Genomic DNA, 19,592 nt, shown 5'->3' on the forward strand with positions numbered 1-19,592 from the left:
GTTTCAGCCCTTCACCATAGTGGCATTCCACTGGCCAACTGCTATAGGTACCTGCCTGGCATAGGTGGATATCTGGGGAGCCAGTATTTTGAAAGGGCTCAGAGTTTACTAACGTGAAATGAATTAAGGAAAGAAACCATAGCCCCAGCCTTTTAGTTTGTACCTCCAGGCATGGTAACCTTTACCCTGTGTCCCCCACTGAGACCAACACCAGATGTAGCTGACTATTGAGAGCTGAACGCTGTCTCTCTCTCTTCCTGCATCTCTGTAAATCAAAGGGCATATGAAAGTAAGCCAACTCCCCTCATGGGTGTGCACACCTGCTCAGTGAATCTCATTATGTGATCTCCTCCTTGTTTAGGGCTCTGGCTGACATCTTAAGACAACAGGGACCAATCCCCATAGCACACTGTGAAAGAGAAACTATCTCGGCTATCGATACCTCTCCCAAAGAGAACACGCCGGTCAGATCGTCCTCCAAAAACCACTACACTCCTGTGCGTACAGCCAAGCAGACTCCAGGTAAGTAACAGTTGGGCACCTTGATTCTTTACTGTGGCTGGTGAGAGGTTTCAAGATGTTTCTGCTCTGGTGGGGCAGGTTGTGGACATATGATGGTGAGATGAGCAACTCTCTGATGGACAGGCAGGCTTGCAAAAGATTTTTGGGACTCTCTCCCTGGGGTGAGTTTGGAATGGGCAAGACTGTTGCTGGTCAGTGTCTGGGCTGGATGCGAACTGACAATTTCAGGCACGTGTGACCTAGTGAGTGGCTGGTATAAAGGAGCTTGCAGCATCCATAGCAGGGTATGGCCATCCATTCACCCATGTGGTGGGAAACTTTAGGCTGAGTAGGATGCTAGATATGTGACAATAAATTACTGTACCCCACTGTAGAACCTGCTCAACTACTGGGATCTCAAAGAGCTCCTTCCTGAGGATGAGAATTAACATCTGTATTTTTGCATGTCCTTTTCCTGTGCTCTGTAGATTCCCTGGATGTATGATGAGTTGCCATAAAATAACAATATACCTTCTACTTTTTGTACTTATCATTGCTATAACTGTGAAGGAAATGGCAGGGCTTATTTTCCTTGTCATACGGGTCGATATATGAAGCTCAAGGAAATTTAGTAACTTGAACAAGGTCACTGAGATGTTAATAATAATTAAAAAATCAGTAATAACAGTAATATAACCTAAATATTTATTGGAATCTTGTTCTGTGCCAAGAGTCATGCTGAGCCTTTTATGTATATTTTCTTATTTATTCTCCACAGCAATCTTAGAAATACTTATATTATCCCCATTTTGTGTGAGGAATGGAAAGGCTAAGTAACTTTCCCAAGGTTACATGATTAGTGAGAGAGAAAAACAAGATTCAAGCCAAGGCAAATAATTAACAATAGTAAGAACTAGGAAACCATAATATCCTTACCCAGTTAAGGGTATGAATCCAAAATATCTGAGTGGACAGTCTCCTTACAAGTACAGCTTGGGAAGTCATCTCTTGTAGTGAGTGTTTCCAGCTAGCCTCTTACTGGTACTAATCTTAGTCCCAGAGAAAGCTTTTACTTTGATACTTGGATCTGAAATCTTCACATCTATTACTCTGTAGTTTTCAGAGGAAGGGCAATGTGATCTGAACTAAGCCTGCAATAAGGATATATAACCACTAGGTGGCAGTGGATGTGACCAAATCCAAACTATAGCAAAAGTGCTGATGAGATCAAATTTATTTTCCATTTATTCTTTATTTTTCTTAAATTTATTAAGTCAGAAACCTAATATTTGCTTTTAAAATAGCATTCTTAAATCTTCTGAGAGCCTAATAAAAGGAGATGACACTGCCTCCTGAGAAATACATATACATATTTATATTCATCCAACAGTTTGTATATGATTTAAGGGAGTTAATAGATTCATCCAAAGTTAAAAATCCCGGCTGTAAAGGTAAAGATGGGGACTCCACATTTGCAAAATGTCTAAGATGCATTTTCAGCTTTAACACCATAGATCCTTAAAACATAAGCAATAGAAGGAATCTTGGTAAAAACATCTGGACCAGTGGTCATCTACATGGATGCATTTTAGAATCACCTGAGGAGATCTTAAAAATGCTGATGCCTGGGCTCCACAGAATCACCAGAATTTCTAGGGATGGTGTTGGCATCACATTAGTATTTTAAACAATCTCCCCAAGGTGATTCTAACATGTGTCTAGTGGTGAGAATCACTGGTTCTGAAGGATTCCTTCATTTTATGAGTGAAGACACTGAAAACCTAAGCCAGTGGTTCTCAAACTTGGCTGCACATTGGAATCAAGTGGGGATCTTTAAAAATTAAGGATGCCTCGGCCCCACCCCCAGAGACTGATTGAATTGATGTAGAAGTGTGGTCTGAGAATGGAGGTGGGTGGGGGGTGCTGGTGGCTAACACTTCCCAGGTGATTCTAATGTGGAACTAAGTTTGAGAGTCACTGGGCTGTGGGAATTGCATAGAGACACCGTTGTAGCTAATCCTTTTTGTCACTGATCACTGTTGAATCCAACTCTGGTATTATCACCACCTTTGAGTAGTATATTTTGATTTTTCCAAGGATTCATCCTTTGAAGTCAGTCTCCACCAGAACCTTGTTGTGACTCTGAAACTTCAGGTCACTCTGGCATCAAAAGCACCCCTGGTTGTTTATCTTCCCCGCTCTCTGTTTGGGTTTTCTTTGTCTCATTCTCAAGCGAGCTAGTTCCCCACCGCTGAATCCAGACTGATTAGGTGGACAGTCTGGATTTGCCCTTAAATACCCTTCACAGAGCAGGAAGATTTGTCATTTCTTCTGGTTTCTATATACCTCATCTCTTCTAGTGAGCTGAGAAGGAAAGCTTCCAGTTACATGATTCACTTCTATGTTTCAAGAAATTCTCCTCCTGTATTTCTCAAATTGGAACTCTTCACTTTGCGCTTGGAGATGGGAATAGTATCCTGGCCCAGAAAGCATTCTCAGTTGTGATGCTTAAATTTAAAAGCAATTTCATCACAAGCTGCAGCTTCTACAGATTATAATGGACACAATGCTTTTCCAAACAGTTGATATCCTTTGCCACAAAATATTGCAGTTTGAGCAGAAGTTGAACAGAACTTTGCGTAAGTGTTCAGAGTGGAAATTTACCGTAATTTTGACACTCATCAAATCAACAAACCATCAGTTGTAGGAGTATGGTAGTAAGTTTTTAGGGGGCTATTAAGGAAGATATCCAGTAACACCAGTAGGCATCAGAGCATATGAGTAGCTTTGATACTCAAGATGGTTTCGGTGGGTCAGCCACATCAGCATCACCTGAGAGCTTGTGGGAAATGCAGAATCCCAGACTCTACCTCTCCTGCTGAATGAGAACCTGTAATTTGGTGAAATCGCTTAGCAATTAGAGTTTGAGAAGCACCAGGAAAACTTGAGCATTTAAGTATCTTCCTCAGTTTGCCTTTTGGCCTTGTCTCTTACTATGTATGTGATATTGGGCAAGATTCTTTGTCTTTCCAAGTTTCTTTGTCTGCTATTGAAGCCAATCGTACCTGTAGGTCAGAGTTGTTTTAATTGTATAATGAGTTAAACCAAATAAAGCACTGAAGACAGGTCCCCATACATAGCAAACACTGACTTACCATGATCAGGCTATGGAGGCACATCCGCAGCTCATGGAAGATGAATCAAATGAATGAAAGAACCAAAGGCAATCCATTGGTGTCCTTAGACCAGGCAGGGTCCGTGGGGTTGTGTCTGGGATGAAGGTCCCTGGACTCAAGCCTTCCTGTGGTTGGCTGCTGTCTGAGGCACATCCTCTGGGGATGAAAGTAATTTGTGGGGCTTGGTCAGAGTTTTGGACATTGAAAGCACATGCTTGGTTGGTTTGGGATGTGGGTTGAGAGTCCTGCAGTAATAATGAAAACAATAATAGCACAAGTACCACAGATTGAGAACTTACTATGTATTGGGTACTCTGCTAGGCACTTTATGCATAATAGCGAATGGATCCTGTAACATTTCTTAGATGTGAGAGTTTCTAATCCCACATTAGCAGAAAAATCTTGTCCCCTTCTATAAGAGCCTTTTACCCCAACTCTTCCAGGAAGCCCCTTTCCAGCTTTAAAGATTGCCACATACGGAACACTTGGTTGGAATGTAGAAAACCAATGAACCCTGCTTTCATCCCTTACCCCTCAAATCTGGCTGCCTGCAGACCCTTGCTACTCAAAGTGTGGTCCATGGACCAGCAGCAACTGTATTCCATTGGAACTTGTTAGAAATGCAGAATCTTGGGCTCTTCCCCATACCTACTGAATCTGAAGCTGCATTCAGGATCCTCAGAGGATTTGTACACATGATAAAGTTGAAGAAGACCTCTTTTAGCTCAGTGATTCTCAGCCCTGGTCACACATTGGAGTCGTGTGGGGAATTCTGAAAATACCAATGCCTGCCCCCATCCCAAAGATTCTGATTTACTTGGTCTATAGTAGGACCTGGCATTGATATTAAAAAAAGAAACAAACAAAAACAACTTCCCACGTGGTTCTCCAGTCCAGAAAACTTTGCAAACTGAGCTCTTAAAGTTTTGAGGGAACTGGAGGAAAGCTGTCAAATAAGGAAGAGATTCTTTGAAGATTATTGAATGTAGGTTCACATCAAGATCTGCAAGATGGAGACTGGTTAGGCAGAGTGAGTGTGGCTGTCGTAACCAGTCCTCTTCTCAACAGGTGGGGCCGAAGGGAGTGGAAGACTCAGGCTCATCTGAGAGAGGCAGGGGGTCAGTATGGAGCTTCGAATGGAGACCCCTGGGCAAAAGCAGGCATAAGTAGAAATAAAAAGCTTGTTTAAGGGACCAAGTGGAGTCATGAAGAGATGCACCATACCGAGCATTGCAGTTCCCTGAGTCCAGCACCTTAGAGGCTTGCTGTGGGCTCGCTTTTCATAGATGGGAAGTAGGAGAGACTTAGCATGTTTGCCTCACCTCACCCCCTCCTAAGGAGCCTGTCCTGGGACATCTGGGGAGAGTGGGGTACCCATTCCTGGCAGTAGTAATGAGATCATGTGCTGAGGTTACAGAATGTTGATATCCAGATTCGCTTTATCAAGAGTGACATCATTTGGAGACGGTAAATATCCATGCCCATCTGCATACCACTATGAGTTGTATAAAAGAACAGCCAGTCATCCTGCCTGTTGTCAAAGCCATATCCATTAATGGCAGACAAAGGGAGCCAAGGGTCATGACTCTCTAAGCTTCATGGAGACCCAGAATGAAGGCTGAACAGGTGGCAGAGGGGCACTCTGCCACAGCCCTGCATGCCCTGGCTCCCATCCATCCCCCCATGCCTCTCTGACCTCAACCCCTACTACCTTCTGCGTCCCTCCCAGGCTCCAGACACACTAGTCTTCTCCAGACACACTGTTTCTTCTCATGCCGTTTGTATTCTTGCATTGAGATGTTTCCCACTCTCTGTTCCTGTAGCCTCAAATTTTCTAGCACTAGGTATTTGTTTTGTGGAATCTTGCTCAAACAGCACTGTTCTGGAGAGGCCTTTCCTAACCTTCTCCTCTGTTACCATCTCTGGCTTTACTTTTCTTAGAGCACTTACATCATCTAACATCATACATTTTTCGGATCATGTGTTTATCATCTGTCCCCATCAGAATTCAAGCCCCAGGTACACAAGGGTTTTCTCTTCCTATCATCGTGGTATCCTAGGACCAAGAACATCACTTGGAAGATCCTAGTTGCTCAAGAGCTGTTGGTTCAGGGAATGAATGAAGGATGACATGGTCCTTGACTTGGATGGGCATAGGATCCAAGCACAGGCACTGGTTATGCAGCTGCATACTGAAGACTGCACCCCATGTAGCAGCCCTCTTTGTAAAGTAAGTATGGTGTCCATCCCTTAGCGCATAGGCTGATCACCAGCCAGCTGGTTGAGCCAGAAGGTCCTGGAGTCCAGTGCCCAGGTTTTTGTTGTTGTTGTTGTTGTTGTTGTTTTTTTTTTTTTGATGGAGTCTTGCTCTGTCACCCAGGTTGGAGTGCAGTGGCGCAATCTCAGCCCATTGCAACCTCTGCCTCCCAGGTTCAAGTGATTCTCCTGCCTCAGCCTCCCAAGTAGCTGGGACTACAGGCGCCCACCACCACACCCGGCTAGTTTTTGCATTTTTAGTAGAGACAGGGTTTCACTGTGTTGACCAGGGTGGTCTCAATCTCTTGACCTCATGATCCACCCGCCTCGGACTCCCAAAGTGCTGGGATTATAGGTGTAAACCACCGTGCCCGGCCTGACCAGGCTTCTTACCGAGCCCCATGGCCCCTCTCCTCCTGTCTGGGGCTGACCCAGAACCCCGTGGGTCAGTGCAGCCAGGAACTGGATGGCTTCCATGGCTGGGCTCAGAAGACTATCATCCAGGGTGCCGTCCCAGTTCTTTACACCCTGCTAAGAGAGCGTGGGTGCCTTGGAAGCCCAGGCAGCCCAGAGAGTCCCTGTTCCCAGGGACAGGTTTAGGGCCACCCATGAAGCCAGAAAACTTGGGTTGTGCAGCTGAGCTGGGAAACTTCTGATGAGTCTCAGCATCTCGTAGGAAGTAGGACTTTTCTTTTCTCAGTCATCCCCGAAAGAAACAGAACTGTTGTTCTAGAGGAGTCTGAGATGATAGCCTCATAAGGTTTTGGAGCTCTATGGAGATGGTGAGATTAGCTGGCCAGAATTATGCTTGGCCTGTGAGGAAACTGAGACACACAGGGGTCACTTAAGTGGGAGGTGACATAAATATAGATAGAAAGCAATCAAAGCACATCTGACACAAGAGCAAGACAATTTTAAGTCTTCACTGTCCAATATATTGGTTCCTAGCTACATGTGGCTGTCAAGCACTGATTGTTAAAATTAATTTTACCTATTTATTTTTATTTTGTAAGTTTTTATGTTTTTAGAGACAGAGTCTTGCTCTGCCATCCAGGCTGGAGTGCAATAGTGCAATCTTGGCTCACTGCAGCCTCCACCTCCTGGGTTCAAGAGATTCTCCTGCCTCAGTCTCCTGAGTAGCTGGGATTATAGGTGCACGCCACCGCACCTGGCTAATTTTTGTATTTTTACTAGAGTCGGGCTTTCACCATGTTGGTCAGCCTTGTCTCGAACTCCTGAGCTCGTGATCTGCCCACCTCGGCCTCCCAAAGTTCTGGGATGACAGGCGTGAGCGGGCGTGCTTGGCAAGGAGTTTATTTAAGTGTGATGATCTGATTTCTGTTTTCTGGTTGCCAAGTAGTGAACACCACAGGTTAATGAGAGAACTTTCTATGACTTTCTCTGACTTCTCTTTCCACAGGAAGACACCCTCCTATAGAGGGGGCAAGATGATGCGGAAAGAGCTTGTAGGTTTCACAATAAGACAAACCAAAGACCAAATTGCCCCTTGGTTTGGACAGCCTGGACCTTAGTCCAGGGCTCTGAAATAGGAGTTGGCAAACGTTTTCTGGAAAGGGCTGGATCGTCAATATTTTAGGCTCTGCAGGCCATAAGATCTCTGTGGCAACTATCCAGTTCTGCCCTTGAAGCACAAGAGCAGCCATAGATGATAAGTAAATGAATGGATGTGTGTTTTAATAAAATTTGGACGTGTTTCCATAAAATGTCATTTACAGTAGCAGGTAATGGGCAGGGTTTGGCCTGTGGGCTCTAGTTTGTCGGCCCCTCTCTGAAAGTCCTAGCCATCTTCCATGCGGCATTTCCTTTCACGTGGAATGCGACCAGAGACACGTCCCTCTCTGGGATTCCATAGGGGAATGGATGGCAAACACAGATCTGTGAGCCCAGGAGGTGCCCTGTCAATGTCAGGTCCCATTCCCCTCTTTCCTTCCCTGAGACTCGAGCCAAGGTATTGCTTGATTTGGATTTTATAGCCGGTTGAACCAGGGCTCGTGAGGGCTGATGAGTGAATCATGTTGTAGTGGGGCCCAGGGTCTCCAGGGTGCAAATGGAGAGGTAGCAGGTGTAGACAACTGTTTTGCAAAGCTTAGCTGTCGGGGAGAGAAGAGGCGGGGAGGCTGTGAAATGGAGGGTAGGCTCATCCTATGTGAGGGGTGAAGGGTGGGGGGAAACATGAAAACATGCCCATGCTGGAGGAACAGAGCTGGTAGAGAAAGGTGTGGAGGGGAGGGGTGCAGGAAGAGAGGGACCCGGGCAGACTTTGGCTCTCCTCAGCCCTGACCTTCTCGGTGACTGTTTTCTATCACTTAGGTGATGAGGTTGAAAGCATGGTTATTAAATTTACAAATAACATCCCTGGGAGGATTGGTCAGCCTATCCTCAGATGATGACAGACTCGGAATTCAACATATCTTGCAGGGCGCAGATACCCCAAGGTCCATTTTATTTATATTTTATTTTGAGATGGAGTTTCACTCTTGTCACCCAGGCTAGAGTTCAGTGGCGCCATCTCAGCTCACTGCAACCTCTGCCTGCTAGCTTCAAGCAGTTCTCCTGCCTCAGCCTCCCGAGTAGCTGGAATTACAGGTGCCCACCACCACGCCTGGCTAATTTTTTATTTTTTATTTTTTTATTTTTAGCAGAGACAGAGTTTCACCATGCTGGCCAGGCTGGTCTCAAACTCCTGACCTCAGGTGATCTGCCTGCTTCAGCCTCCCAAAGTGCTGGGATTACAGGCATGAGCTACACCGGCCCCATCTTCCATTTAACAAGACCCCCTCTGCTGACCAAAGCTCACCTTCCCTTCTGTGCCTGGGACCCCATCTGTTCCTGGTCCACAGAACCTTGCTCCCTGGACTTCCACCTTTCCCCTCCTGCCCCCTTCTGTAGCAGCTCTGCTCCTCCAGCCTGGGGATATGTTCAGCCTCTTTACCCTCACATAGGATGAGCCCACTCTCCGTTTCACACTCTCCCCGTCTCTTCTCTCCCCGACAGCCGAGCTTTGCAAAACACTTATCTACACCTGCTGCCTCTCCGTCAGCTCCCCTTACCTCCTCCTCAGCCCATCTCCTGCGTTCCACTACCAGGCAGCCTCCTTCCCACAGTTTTGGGGGATTCTGGGAAGAGCTGCTTTTTTGTCTCTGCCATCAGAAACTCTGCCACTCCTTCCGCGGACACCAAAGCTCTGCCTACTCAGACACTTTTGGGTCGTTACGGGGATGCACTCTCTGTCTTCTACAGCTCCCCAGCCATGCTCTGCTCTTTGCTTGATCTGGAATGTTCTCTTCTCGTTCACTTTCCCACAGCCTAGCCTGCTGTTCCTTATCTCCCAGGCCCCCACATGGCTCTCACTTCCCTGGCTCCCTGCCTGGAGGCGTTTCTCCACTGGTCCTTCGTGGCACCCTGGGCTCCTCCGTCCTTGCAGAGACACAGTGGAGGGGGCTGACTAGGACTGTTGGCCCCAGTTTGGAACCCCATTCTGCCTTCACTAGCTGGAAGTAGTGATCATTTTACTTAACCTTCCATGCCTCAGTTTTCCTGGTCTGTAAACTGGGTATAAACTCTCCTGCTTGTGTTGTTGTGAAGATTGACTTAACTTCCTCTGGGCTGTCTGGTTTCTCTAAGGTGTGTCTGGTATCAGCATAGCTCACCTGACAATCTCCAATCCCTGGCTCAGAGCCTGGCATACTCAGGCTGTCCAGTAAATACTCACAAAGTGACTAGCATGATGCAAACCCCGTATTTGGGTCAGAAGTCCCAGTAAATCCCACAGGGAACAGTAGGTCATATGAGAGAGTCACGAGGGTTTAGGGTGAATGAACAGAGCAAGTTGAGAGCTCTGGAAACAGCTATGTCTTTAGGCTGCATTGAAACAACCTGGAATCCAGATGCAAGGGAGTGGCATGCCAGCTGTTTTCATGGCTGGAGTGTTTGTCTACACTTCTCGTTTGCTGCAGTGCATTTATCTAGGGCCGTGGGGAGGACACCAGAGGAGGCCACTCTTGCTCAGCACAAGGGCAGGCGTTCTCCTGATGTGAGCCCCCCTGCTCCAGGTCAGGCCACCTTGCCATGCAACAAGCTGCTCACTCCGTGATGATTTGAAGCAGAGGAGGCGAGCAAGTTGGGCATTTCCAGCTTGAGAGGAAGGCTGGCCTAGCAACTTCCAAGGTCCGACTTTTCGCATGTCATCATAGAAACAGTAGCTGGGATTTGTTGAGGGCTGAGTGTCCAGGCCCTGGGCTAGGAGCCTTCCTTGTCATAGTCCTCGTGTAGGCACTGTCCCCCTCCCAGTAGATAGGAGACTACAGCGACATGGAGTGATGGGCGGCCTGCCCGCAGGTGCACGACTTGTCGATGTCAGGGTGTGGGGTCTGACCTAGGCAGCTCAATATCCGGGACTCACTCTCTCACTGGCTGCACTTCTCTTGGGATTCCGTGACTCAGGGTCAGAGCCCAGGTAAAACTTATGGCCAAATCACCATTCTGTTCTCAGTGCCAGGCTTGTCCTGAGAGGAAGTGTTAATTCCTCATTTTATGCCATTCAGAAAGTGAGTGCTGCCGGGCGCGGTGGCTCAAGCCTGTAATCCCAGCACTTTGGGAGGCTGAGACGGGAGGATCACGAGGTCAGGAGATCGAGACCATTCTGGCTAACATGGTGAAACCCCGTCTCTACTGAAAAAAAAAAAATACAAAAAACTAGCCGGGCGAGGTGGTGGGCGCCTGTAGTCCCAGCTACTCGGGAGGCTGAGGCAGGAGAATGGCGTAAACCCAGGAGGCGGAGCTTGCAGTGAGCTGAGATCCGGCCACTGCACTCCAGCCTGGGTGGCAGAGCGAGACTCCATCTCAAAAAATAAGAAAAAAAAAAAAAAAAGAAAGTGAGTGCTAAGCGCTTGTGTTCTTATCCTGGGAGATAAGTGACTTTTCCCAGCATAGGATTGCCTTAAGGACGGGTGTGCCCAGAAGCAAAGCTTTCCAGAAGCCAGAGGGGCTGCCCTTGTGATGGTGGGACCAGCTATGCCCAGCATGTCCCACTCTTAGGGCTTCGTCCTGCCTGGCTGCTGCACAGGCTTGGCCAGAGAGGACCCCATCCCCTGCCCCTCCCACCAAGGAGGAAGCCCGAGTCGGGGCAGATAGAGCCTGCTCTCCCCACGTGGCCGGGGGAGAAAGGAGAACCCCTGAGCTGGCTCACTAATCACTCACCACCATGCCCAGGGAGCCAGAGGGTTTAGAATATGGCCCGGCTGTTCCCAAAACGAGGTGCCGGTGAGAGCGAAAGCCAGAGCACGGAGGACAGGGTTAGAATTCGCAATTACCTCCATGAGTTGGCAAAACGAAGGAAGTGACAGAGCGAGGTGCAGTGACAAGAGCAAAAGGGTACTGGGCAAGGGCGGCCCTGAGCAGCAGGACACGAGGGAGACCAGCCATATGCCCCTGGCCCCCAGGGATGTGGAGCGTGGGAGCTCTCACCAGGAGGGAGAGCCTGGCCTCCATCTGAGTGGCGTTTAGTGGTCTTTTCCTCAGAGGCTTAATGTCCATAGGCTATTAGAGAAACCAAAGATGGAGGAGGAGACGGCATGGAGGCATCCCTAACTAGATGTGACACACCAACTGTGTGCTGAACACTTGGTTAGGGCCTACAGGAGCTGGAAGGTGGATTAGACACAATCCTGGCCTCAGGAGCTTAAATCCAGGCGCAGGAAGTTGAGACAACACGAGAAGATAATTGACCCTACAGATGCCCCTCCACGATTATAGGCCACATGCTCAGAACGCTCAGAGGGAGGTTGTGTGGTCAGGGCGAGCGTCACCGAATGCTTGAAGGGCAGGTAAGATTGAATGGGTGAGGAGGAGGGTGGAGGGTACTCCTGGAGGATGGAAAACTGGGGTCCACAGGAGCCTGGAGAACAGTGATGTGTAAGAGACTAAAGGTTTGCAGAAGGGCACAGTGATCAATTCCTTTGGAAAGATTGGTTGTGGCTTTTCTGTAAACAGACAGGAGTGATTAAAGATTTAGGACAACAGCCAGGAAGGAACTGGAACTCTGTGTTCTAGTGGGGAAGGCTGCTCTGAGCAGGAGGAATTTTTTTTTTTTTTCCATTAAACATATGGACTGTGTCCCTGGCGGGGTAGAAGATGTGTGGGAGCGGGTAGGGGTCCCTGCTGTGGAGGTGGCAAATGACTGAGTTGTTCTAATGGCAGGGGAATGGGGCAAGGTTGGACCCTCCAACGGGGGTTGGAGAGGAGGCTTTTGGGAGTCTACAGTGACAAACCAACAGAGGAGGAGGTGTGAGGAGCACAGTTCGTTAGCAGCACCTTGAGAGCCAGAGGAGGAGGATGGCAAGATGGGACTCCAGATTCATGGATTCCTTCATTCATTCAAAAGTGATTTTGGTCCTTTATTGGATGTCAAGCATCAGCAATATAGTGAACAAAACAAAGTCTCTAGTCTCATGGTGTTTACGTTCAGCTAGAGGTGGCAGAAAATAAACGCACAGACATATACTTGAAATCGGGCAATAAGGCTTTGAAGAGAAAGAGAGCAAGAAAAGAAAGTAGGAAGCGATGAGAAGTGAGAGGAAGTCACCTGATTTGAGGAAGGATCACTGAAGCCGAGACTCAAATGATTGAGCCATGTGTGACCATCTGGAGAAAGGGTGTTTAGGGCAGAAGTGAAATCCTGCTTGGTATGAAAAACAGACAAGAGCGGCTGGAGTAGAGAGAACTGGGATAGAGACATGTTAAGGGCTAGAAGTCAGAGATGGGGGGCCTGTAGTCACACTACATCTTGAGTTTCATTCTGGATGTCATGGGAGTTCTTGTAGGGCTTATAGCAGAGTAGAGATAGGATCTGACATGTGGTTTTTATAATCATTCTGGCCACCATCTTGAGACTAGATTCTGTTATTTATTTATTTATTTATTTATTTATTTATTTATTTATTTATTTTTTGAGATGGAGTCTCGCTCTGTCACCCAAGCTGGAGTGTGCAGTGGTGCGATCTCTGTTCACTGCAACCTCCGCCTCCTGGGTTCAAGCAATTCTCCCGCCTCAGCCTCTCAAGTAGCTGGAATTACAGGCTCATGCCACCACACCTGGCTCATTTTTGTATTTTTAGTAGAGACAGGGTTTTACCATGTCGACCAGGCTGGTCTTGAACTCCTGACCTCAAGTGATCCTCCCGTCTCAGCCTCCTAAAATGCTGGGATTACAGGTGTGAGCCACTGCACCAGATCGAGACTAGATTCTGGAGGGGCAAAGGCGTTGGAGGGGAGGTGGCCTAGGAAGTGGAAGCTATTGCTTTACCTGGGCGATGGGAGGGAGATGGGACTTGGACTGGGATGTCAGTGATGGAAGATGTGAGAAAGACTTTCTTCAGTGTTTATTTTTCTTAACTTGTTATTTTGAACAATTTCAAACCAATGGAATACTTGCAGGAATGATACAATGAACACCCAGATGCCCTTGCTAGTTGTTAACATTGTAACATATTTGCTTCTCTTTATCTCTCTGTCTTCCTCCCTCTCCTTTTCCTTAACATCATCATCATCCTGGCCATTGCCACCACCACCATTATCATCAACACCATCACAAATACCATCATCATCATCATCACTATGACCATCACCACTGCCACTGACATCACCACCACCATCATCACCATCACCACTGTCATCATCACCACTGCTATCAACACCATCATCACCATGACCATCATCGTCATCATCATCATCACCATCATCATCATCATTTTTGAATCATGTGAGAACAAGTTGCCAATATTATGACTCTTCATTCAGGACAACTTCAATATGTATCTTCTCAGTTCAAGGATGTTCACTGACATAACTGTGATACAATTACCAGATTTATGAAATTTGTCATTGTTTTAATACTAATATCTAAAGGAGAGTTCAGGATTTATTTGTAGATAGAAATGACAACATTTGCTGATTGATTGTATGGAGGGTATGAGGGGAAGACAGGAGTCACAGACGACTCCAAGGATTTTTGGCCAGAACAAACAGTTGATGAGAATGACCAGGTCAGTCCAAGGACTTGGAATGAATAGCTGAGAGGTCTTACCCAAAGGAAAATTGGAAATGTTTGCATGTCGGCAGATGAACTGAGCTGGGGTATTCAGTTCTCCAGTGGATGTTGCCAGAGTAATTACAAGGGAAGTCAGAGAATCTGGTTTCTCCCTCCCCACCCACGGTTTCTCTTTCTTTCTTGCCCTCTCTCTCTCTCTCTCTCTCTCTCCCTCTCTCTCTCTCTCTCTCACACACACACACACACACACACACACACACACACACACCCCACATGTACATATACAGACTTTCTTCTCCCAGAGATCTAGACCTGAATGCAGCCATGGGCATATCTCATCAGAATGGTAAGCAAATCGACAATGAGGCATTGAACTGTAAGTGCCTTGAGTACAGGGATATGTCTGCTTTGCTCACTCTATTCACAGTGCCAGTGCCTTTTGCACAGATCTTGGCACTTAGTAGGCATTCAGTAACTATTTCTTGAATAAATGAGTGACAAAATGAATGCTCTTATTTAATACATTATACAGAGGGCAGTGATTATAATTATGTATGCTCACAAATAATGGAATATCTAAAGTAAGAGTTGCTGATACAGAAGAGAAGTTTCTCTCTTCTGTAAAAGAAGTCACTTCAGGGAGGATATGGGCTCTACAGTGTCCAGGCAGTGTCGAGTTTCCTTCTATCTCGTTGCTATGGCTTCCTAAGCATTTGCCTTCCGTGTCATAGCCCAAGATGGCTGCCTGAGCTCATGCCATCGTGTCTGCATTCCAGACATCAGGAGGAAGAAAGGACCAAGAAGATCATACCTCATTTCTTTAAGAACACTTGCTTGAAGTTGTCATACCACTCCTACTTACATCACATTAACTAATGTGGTTTTTCTTTTCAGTGGCCAAGTGATCAATTAATAGGAGTTCTTTGACTAGAGAAGAATGGCTACTGGGGGGCAATTAATGATTTGTGTCACAGTATGGCCCACAAGGGGACTGTGTAATGCTTCTACCGCAAACAGTTGGTATCAAAAACATCAGGTGAAGTGAGCTGCTGTGGCTACCCTCTGTGTTTTCCACTGTGAATGTGAGCAGTTATGTCACTAGATGGACTGTGAATGCTTTAGAATGGGGAGGGTCACTGGGAGACTCCTGGAGAGATTAGTGAAAGCTCTAAGGATGCTGTTTTTCTCTAATTTTGGTTCTGATATGGAGGCTGCAGAATGTTGCCCCACAGCAAAGCCAAGGCATTGAGGAAATCCCTGCAGACAGTCCCTAAGTCTGTGTCGCGACTGAGCCCCCTGACATCGGAGGCTGTGTCCTGTTCATCTTTGGGTCCCTGCCTCTGCACTCTCAGGAGCTCTGGACTCTGTTCTCCTGTGTCTCCTCGCCCATACGTGCTGAATGAAGAGAAGGCAATCAATTTAGATTATTCAGAAGTTTAACAAGATGCAACAGAGCCAGTTTTTCCTAACCAGAACATTTGAGAAAGTTTAGCCAGAGCCATCTAGAAAGTATGTTGATACGGACGCTGCCTCAGCTCCATCCGCCTACCTCTGAGAGGAGGCAGGAGCAACCTCTCCCAGATCAAGACCCCACTGTGGGTGGGCTGCCAGCTAGCAGCTGGGCGAAGGCCACATTTATCCCTGCCCTGTTTCTTTATTCCGCTCTGTATTCAAGCTTCGTATTTCCCTTTGTGTGTGTTTAGCTTAGGGATTTATCATCGTGGCTTAGATCTGTGATGAAATAGATAAGCCTACACTTTAATAAACGTGGCGTTTCTTTCCCCATAAGAATTAGATTAAAGGAAATGGGGCTTCTGAGGAGGCGGGGCAGGGCAGGAAGGTGGAGCTGGGTGGCCGAGGCAGGCAGAGACGCTGCCAGTCAAGGCTTGGAGAGGCCGGGGTGCACTTTGGGGGCATTTAAGAGTGAGCTGCAGAGAAGCAGCCTCGTGTTTTCCACAGAAAGAAGCTAAAACAGCAAAGTCTTGTAAGTGCGATGGAGTCCTCCTGAGTGGCCAGTTTGGGGTTGCTGACTTGAGTCCTTGCAGTGCAGCTACAAACACACTTCCTGCAATTGTTTGCAAAAGTCCTAGGTGGGAGTTCAGGGCTTGCAGGTCTTCCTCAGGCCACAGTTTCAGCTCCAGGGCAACCAGAGAAGCACTGTCATAGTAGAAAGAGAGGGTGAGGTGTGTAACCTTGAGCAAAGACACTGCTTAACCTTGCTGGGCCTCTCCTTCCTTTGCTCTACTTAAGAATATTCATATCAACTTGTTAGACCCTGGTAGAGGTACTAGACAATAAACATAAAGCAACAAGGACAGTCCTGGAACGCGTTTGATGTGCACAAAATGGTAGCCCTTAATAGTATTGCTATTAGGGAGCTAGGATCAGTGTCACACAGTAATCCGAGTGATCTCAGGCCATTTCCTCCGTGGTTTTCAGGACAGGGAACTCTGCAATGCCCTGTGGTTCATGTGAGCCCTCTTCCTAAGAGGCTGTTAGATGGGAATCCTATAAGGTCAGTAATATTATTCTTTCTATTACCACCTTGGTAATAGAGGCTTAGGAAGGCTGATTGACTTGTTCAAGGTCAAACAGTTTGTTGTGGTGGTGCCTGCGGTGGTTACAAGAGCTTATAAGACACGCTCTCCCAACTCCCCTGGTTGAACATTGCCTCCCACCCTTCTATTGTTTTTTATTCACAGTCGTAAGGTCACTGTGACCAAGAATAGCAAAGAGCAAAAAGAGAGAGAGAAAGAGGGGGAGAGAGAGAGGAGACTAGGGAAATGACCTGCATTTTCCGTTTTCATTAGCAGGCTCACACTCTCAGGGCTGCTCTGGGCAAACACCTGGCTCCTTAGATTTTCCTGTAAAAGAAGCTTGTGGTGACTTTGAGGGCAATAAAGATTTAGCTGAGGCTGGCCAGCACCCTCAGGTCTGTGGGCTCGAGTGAGTCAGAAGGGCTGCTTGGGTGTTCTGAGCCTTGTCTTTTTCTAAGAAGGAACAAAATGTTTTCCTATATAAACCTTCTTAAATAAGAGCCCCTGAATCAACAAGCCTTGGTGGCATTTCTGTTTATGTTGTTGCTACATAAAGGTTTGCTTAAGCACCTTGCAGGTCTTGTTTTGAAACTACCTTTAGGATATATGATGGCTGTGATTGAAATTTACTCCAGGTAGATTGAGAGTCATTAATCTGTGCAAACAAATGCTACAAATGAGGGGATTCTCTGCCCACTGAGAACTTACCATCTGAGTAAACAAACAGGATGTATATATATATGAAGAGTTAAATATAATAGCTGTGTAAGAATTTAAAATATGCACAAGACTGATTATGGAAATGTTCATTTATTATCCTTAAGAATCAGGTGCTGCATGTAGGTGTTCGGCGAGAGAGGTTCCAATACAGCACAAAAACTAGCATAAATTCAGGAGTACAGATGAGAATTGTATATGGACATCCAGATAAATAGGAGCATGCTGAAAGTTCATTCACTCTCTTCAGCTTTGTTGAGTGCCTGCTACATACCAGGCCTAGTGCTAGAGGTTCAAATGTCCAAGGAGGTAGCCTGAGAGCTGTTGGATGTTGACTATGACCTTGAAGGGTAAATAAGACTTGAATGGTCAGAAAACTGTGGAGGAATTGAGCAAGATAGGAATGGGTTGATTTAAGGAAAACTATCAGGGTAGAAACATCAGCCCTCATAGGAGAGAGAATAGATCTGCCCTTTTGAAGCAGCATGCTCAATGGGGGGAATGGTGTGAGAGCAAGTTAGAGAAGAGGGCTGGAAATAGAATTGGAGGTCTTGAATGGCAGGATTTGTTCAAAGGGAATTCCTGAGACAACATCATGATAGTGGTGTTTACATTCACATTCAAAATCACCTTCTTAAAGAACTGACCATTTCAGTTTCTGATTGTTTATTGGTGGTATATAAAAATACAATTGCTTTTTATAGAATCACCTTGTATCCTGCAAACTTGCATACTCCTGTCAGTTTTATTAGCTTTTTCATAGATTTTTAGAATTTTTACAATTATACCATTTGCAAATAAAGCTAGTTTTACTTCTTCGCTTATTATTTAGATGCCTTTTATTTCTTTTTCTTGCTTTATTGCACCAGCAGTGATATATATAATATATAATATATCATGTATAATGTGGAGTCAAAGTGGTGACAAGTTATTTTCTAATATTAGGGGGAAAGCAGTCTTTTGCTTTGTGATGTTAGCTCTATGTTTTTTGGAGATGCCCTTTATCAAATAGGAAGAGTTTTCATTAATTGCTAGTTTGTAGAGAGTTTTTATGAGGAATGGATGTTGGATTGGGTCAAGTGCATCTTTTGTATCTATTGAGAGGTTGATACAGTTTTTCCTTTTAGCCTGTTAACATGGAAAATTATATTGATTGGTTTTCAAATGTTAAACTAACCTTGCATTCCAAGGATAAATTCTACTTGGTCATAATGTCTTACCATTTTTGTATGTTATTATATTTTATTTGCTAAAATTTTGTTAAGAACTTTTTGTGTCTGTGTTTGTAAAGCATATTGGTCCATAGTTCTGTTTTCTTGTCATTTTGGTTTGGTATCAGAGTAATGCTGACTTCATAAAATATGCCAAAAAATGTTTTTTTCTCTTCAATCTTGTGGAATAATTTTTGTAGAACTTTACCAGTGAAGGCATCAATGCCTAGAATTTTTGTTTATTTTTTGTAGGAAGATTTTAAACTACAAGTTCAATTTTTAAAATAAGTATAAGGCTATTCAGCTTCTCTGTTTCTTTCTGGAACAACCAAGCATGACTAAAAAGTACCTGAAAGCATCGCTGATCCTAGAACATTCTCAAAATATAACTCACACAAAGCAAAAGTGACTTCAGCTGGCTCTCTTGCATTGATGTGACGTTTAAATAAGCAATGGTCAAATACATAAAAGTTTTTTTTTTTTTTTTTCTTTTAAGAGCAATTTCAACCTTTACTCGGTCTCTTGGAAGAAAACCCAAAGGGATCTATGATACTTTTGTGGTACAGGCCAAATTATCTTTACAAAATCTTTCCTCATCTTCCTCACTCTCAGTGCCCTTCGTAGCCACAGAAGCTGCTTCCCCAAATACTCCTTTTTCAAAAGAGGTCCCCAAACTTAACGTAAGTGCATCTACAGGTGTTACCACCTCTTTTTACTATGTAAATCAGTAGGCATTCTTGCTCTGCATAATTCTCTTGTTCATTTGTTGCCCAGATTTTTAGCATCAGAGTAGAGTTCTAGAACTGATTCAACCAGGTGGAAAGTTCTTCCTCCATAGAAGGTAGGGAAGGGGCAAGAGGGCAAAGGATTTGGACTAGATACATGGTATTTCTTTCTTTCTTTCTTCTTTTTTTTAATGCTTTAAGTTCTAGGGTACATATGCACAACATGCAGGTTTGATACATAGGTATACATGTGTCATGTTGGTTTGCTGCACCCATCAACTCATCATTCACATTAGGTATTTCTCCTAATGCTATCCCTCCCCCAGCCTCCCACCCCACGACAGGCCCCGGTGTATGATGTTCCCCGCCCTGTGTCCAAGTGATCTCATTGTTCAGTTCCC

The 19,592-nt window shown here is 45.6% G+C and overlaps 1 protein-coding gene across 4 annotated transcripts in view; it reads left to right on the top strand.

Annotated features, from left to right (window-relative positions):
- The window catches only part of SHISA6 (shisa family member 6), a 327,855-nt gene that overhangs the window by 21,546 nt on the left and 286,717 nt on the right, over positions 1-19,592 (top strand). For all 4 annotated transcript variants that reach the window (XM_045376285.3, XM_045376287.3, XM_045376288.3 and 1 more), the window contains exon 2: positions 362-522. In XM_045376285.3, coding sequence (XP_045232220.1) covers positions 362-522 — 161 coding nt within the window. The remainder of the gene's footprint in view (positions 1-361; positions 523-19,592) is intronic.

This window comes from Macaca fascicularis, chromosome 16 (assembly GCF_037993035.2).
Source record: "Macaca fascicularis isolate 582-1 chromosome 16, T2T-MFA8v1.1".
Classification (NCBI taxonomy): Eukaryota; Metazoa; Chordata; class Mammalia; order Primates; family Cercopithecidae; genus Macaca; species Macaca fascicularis.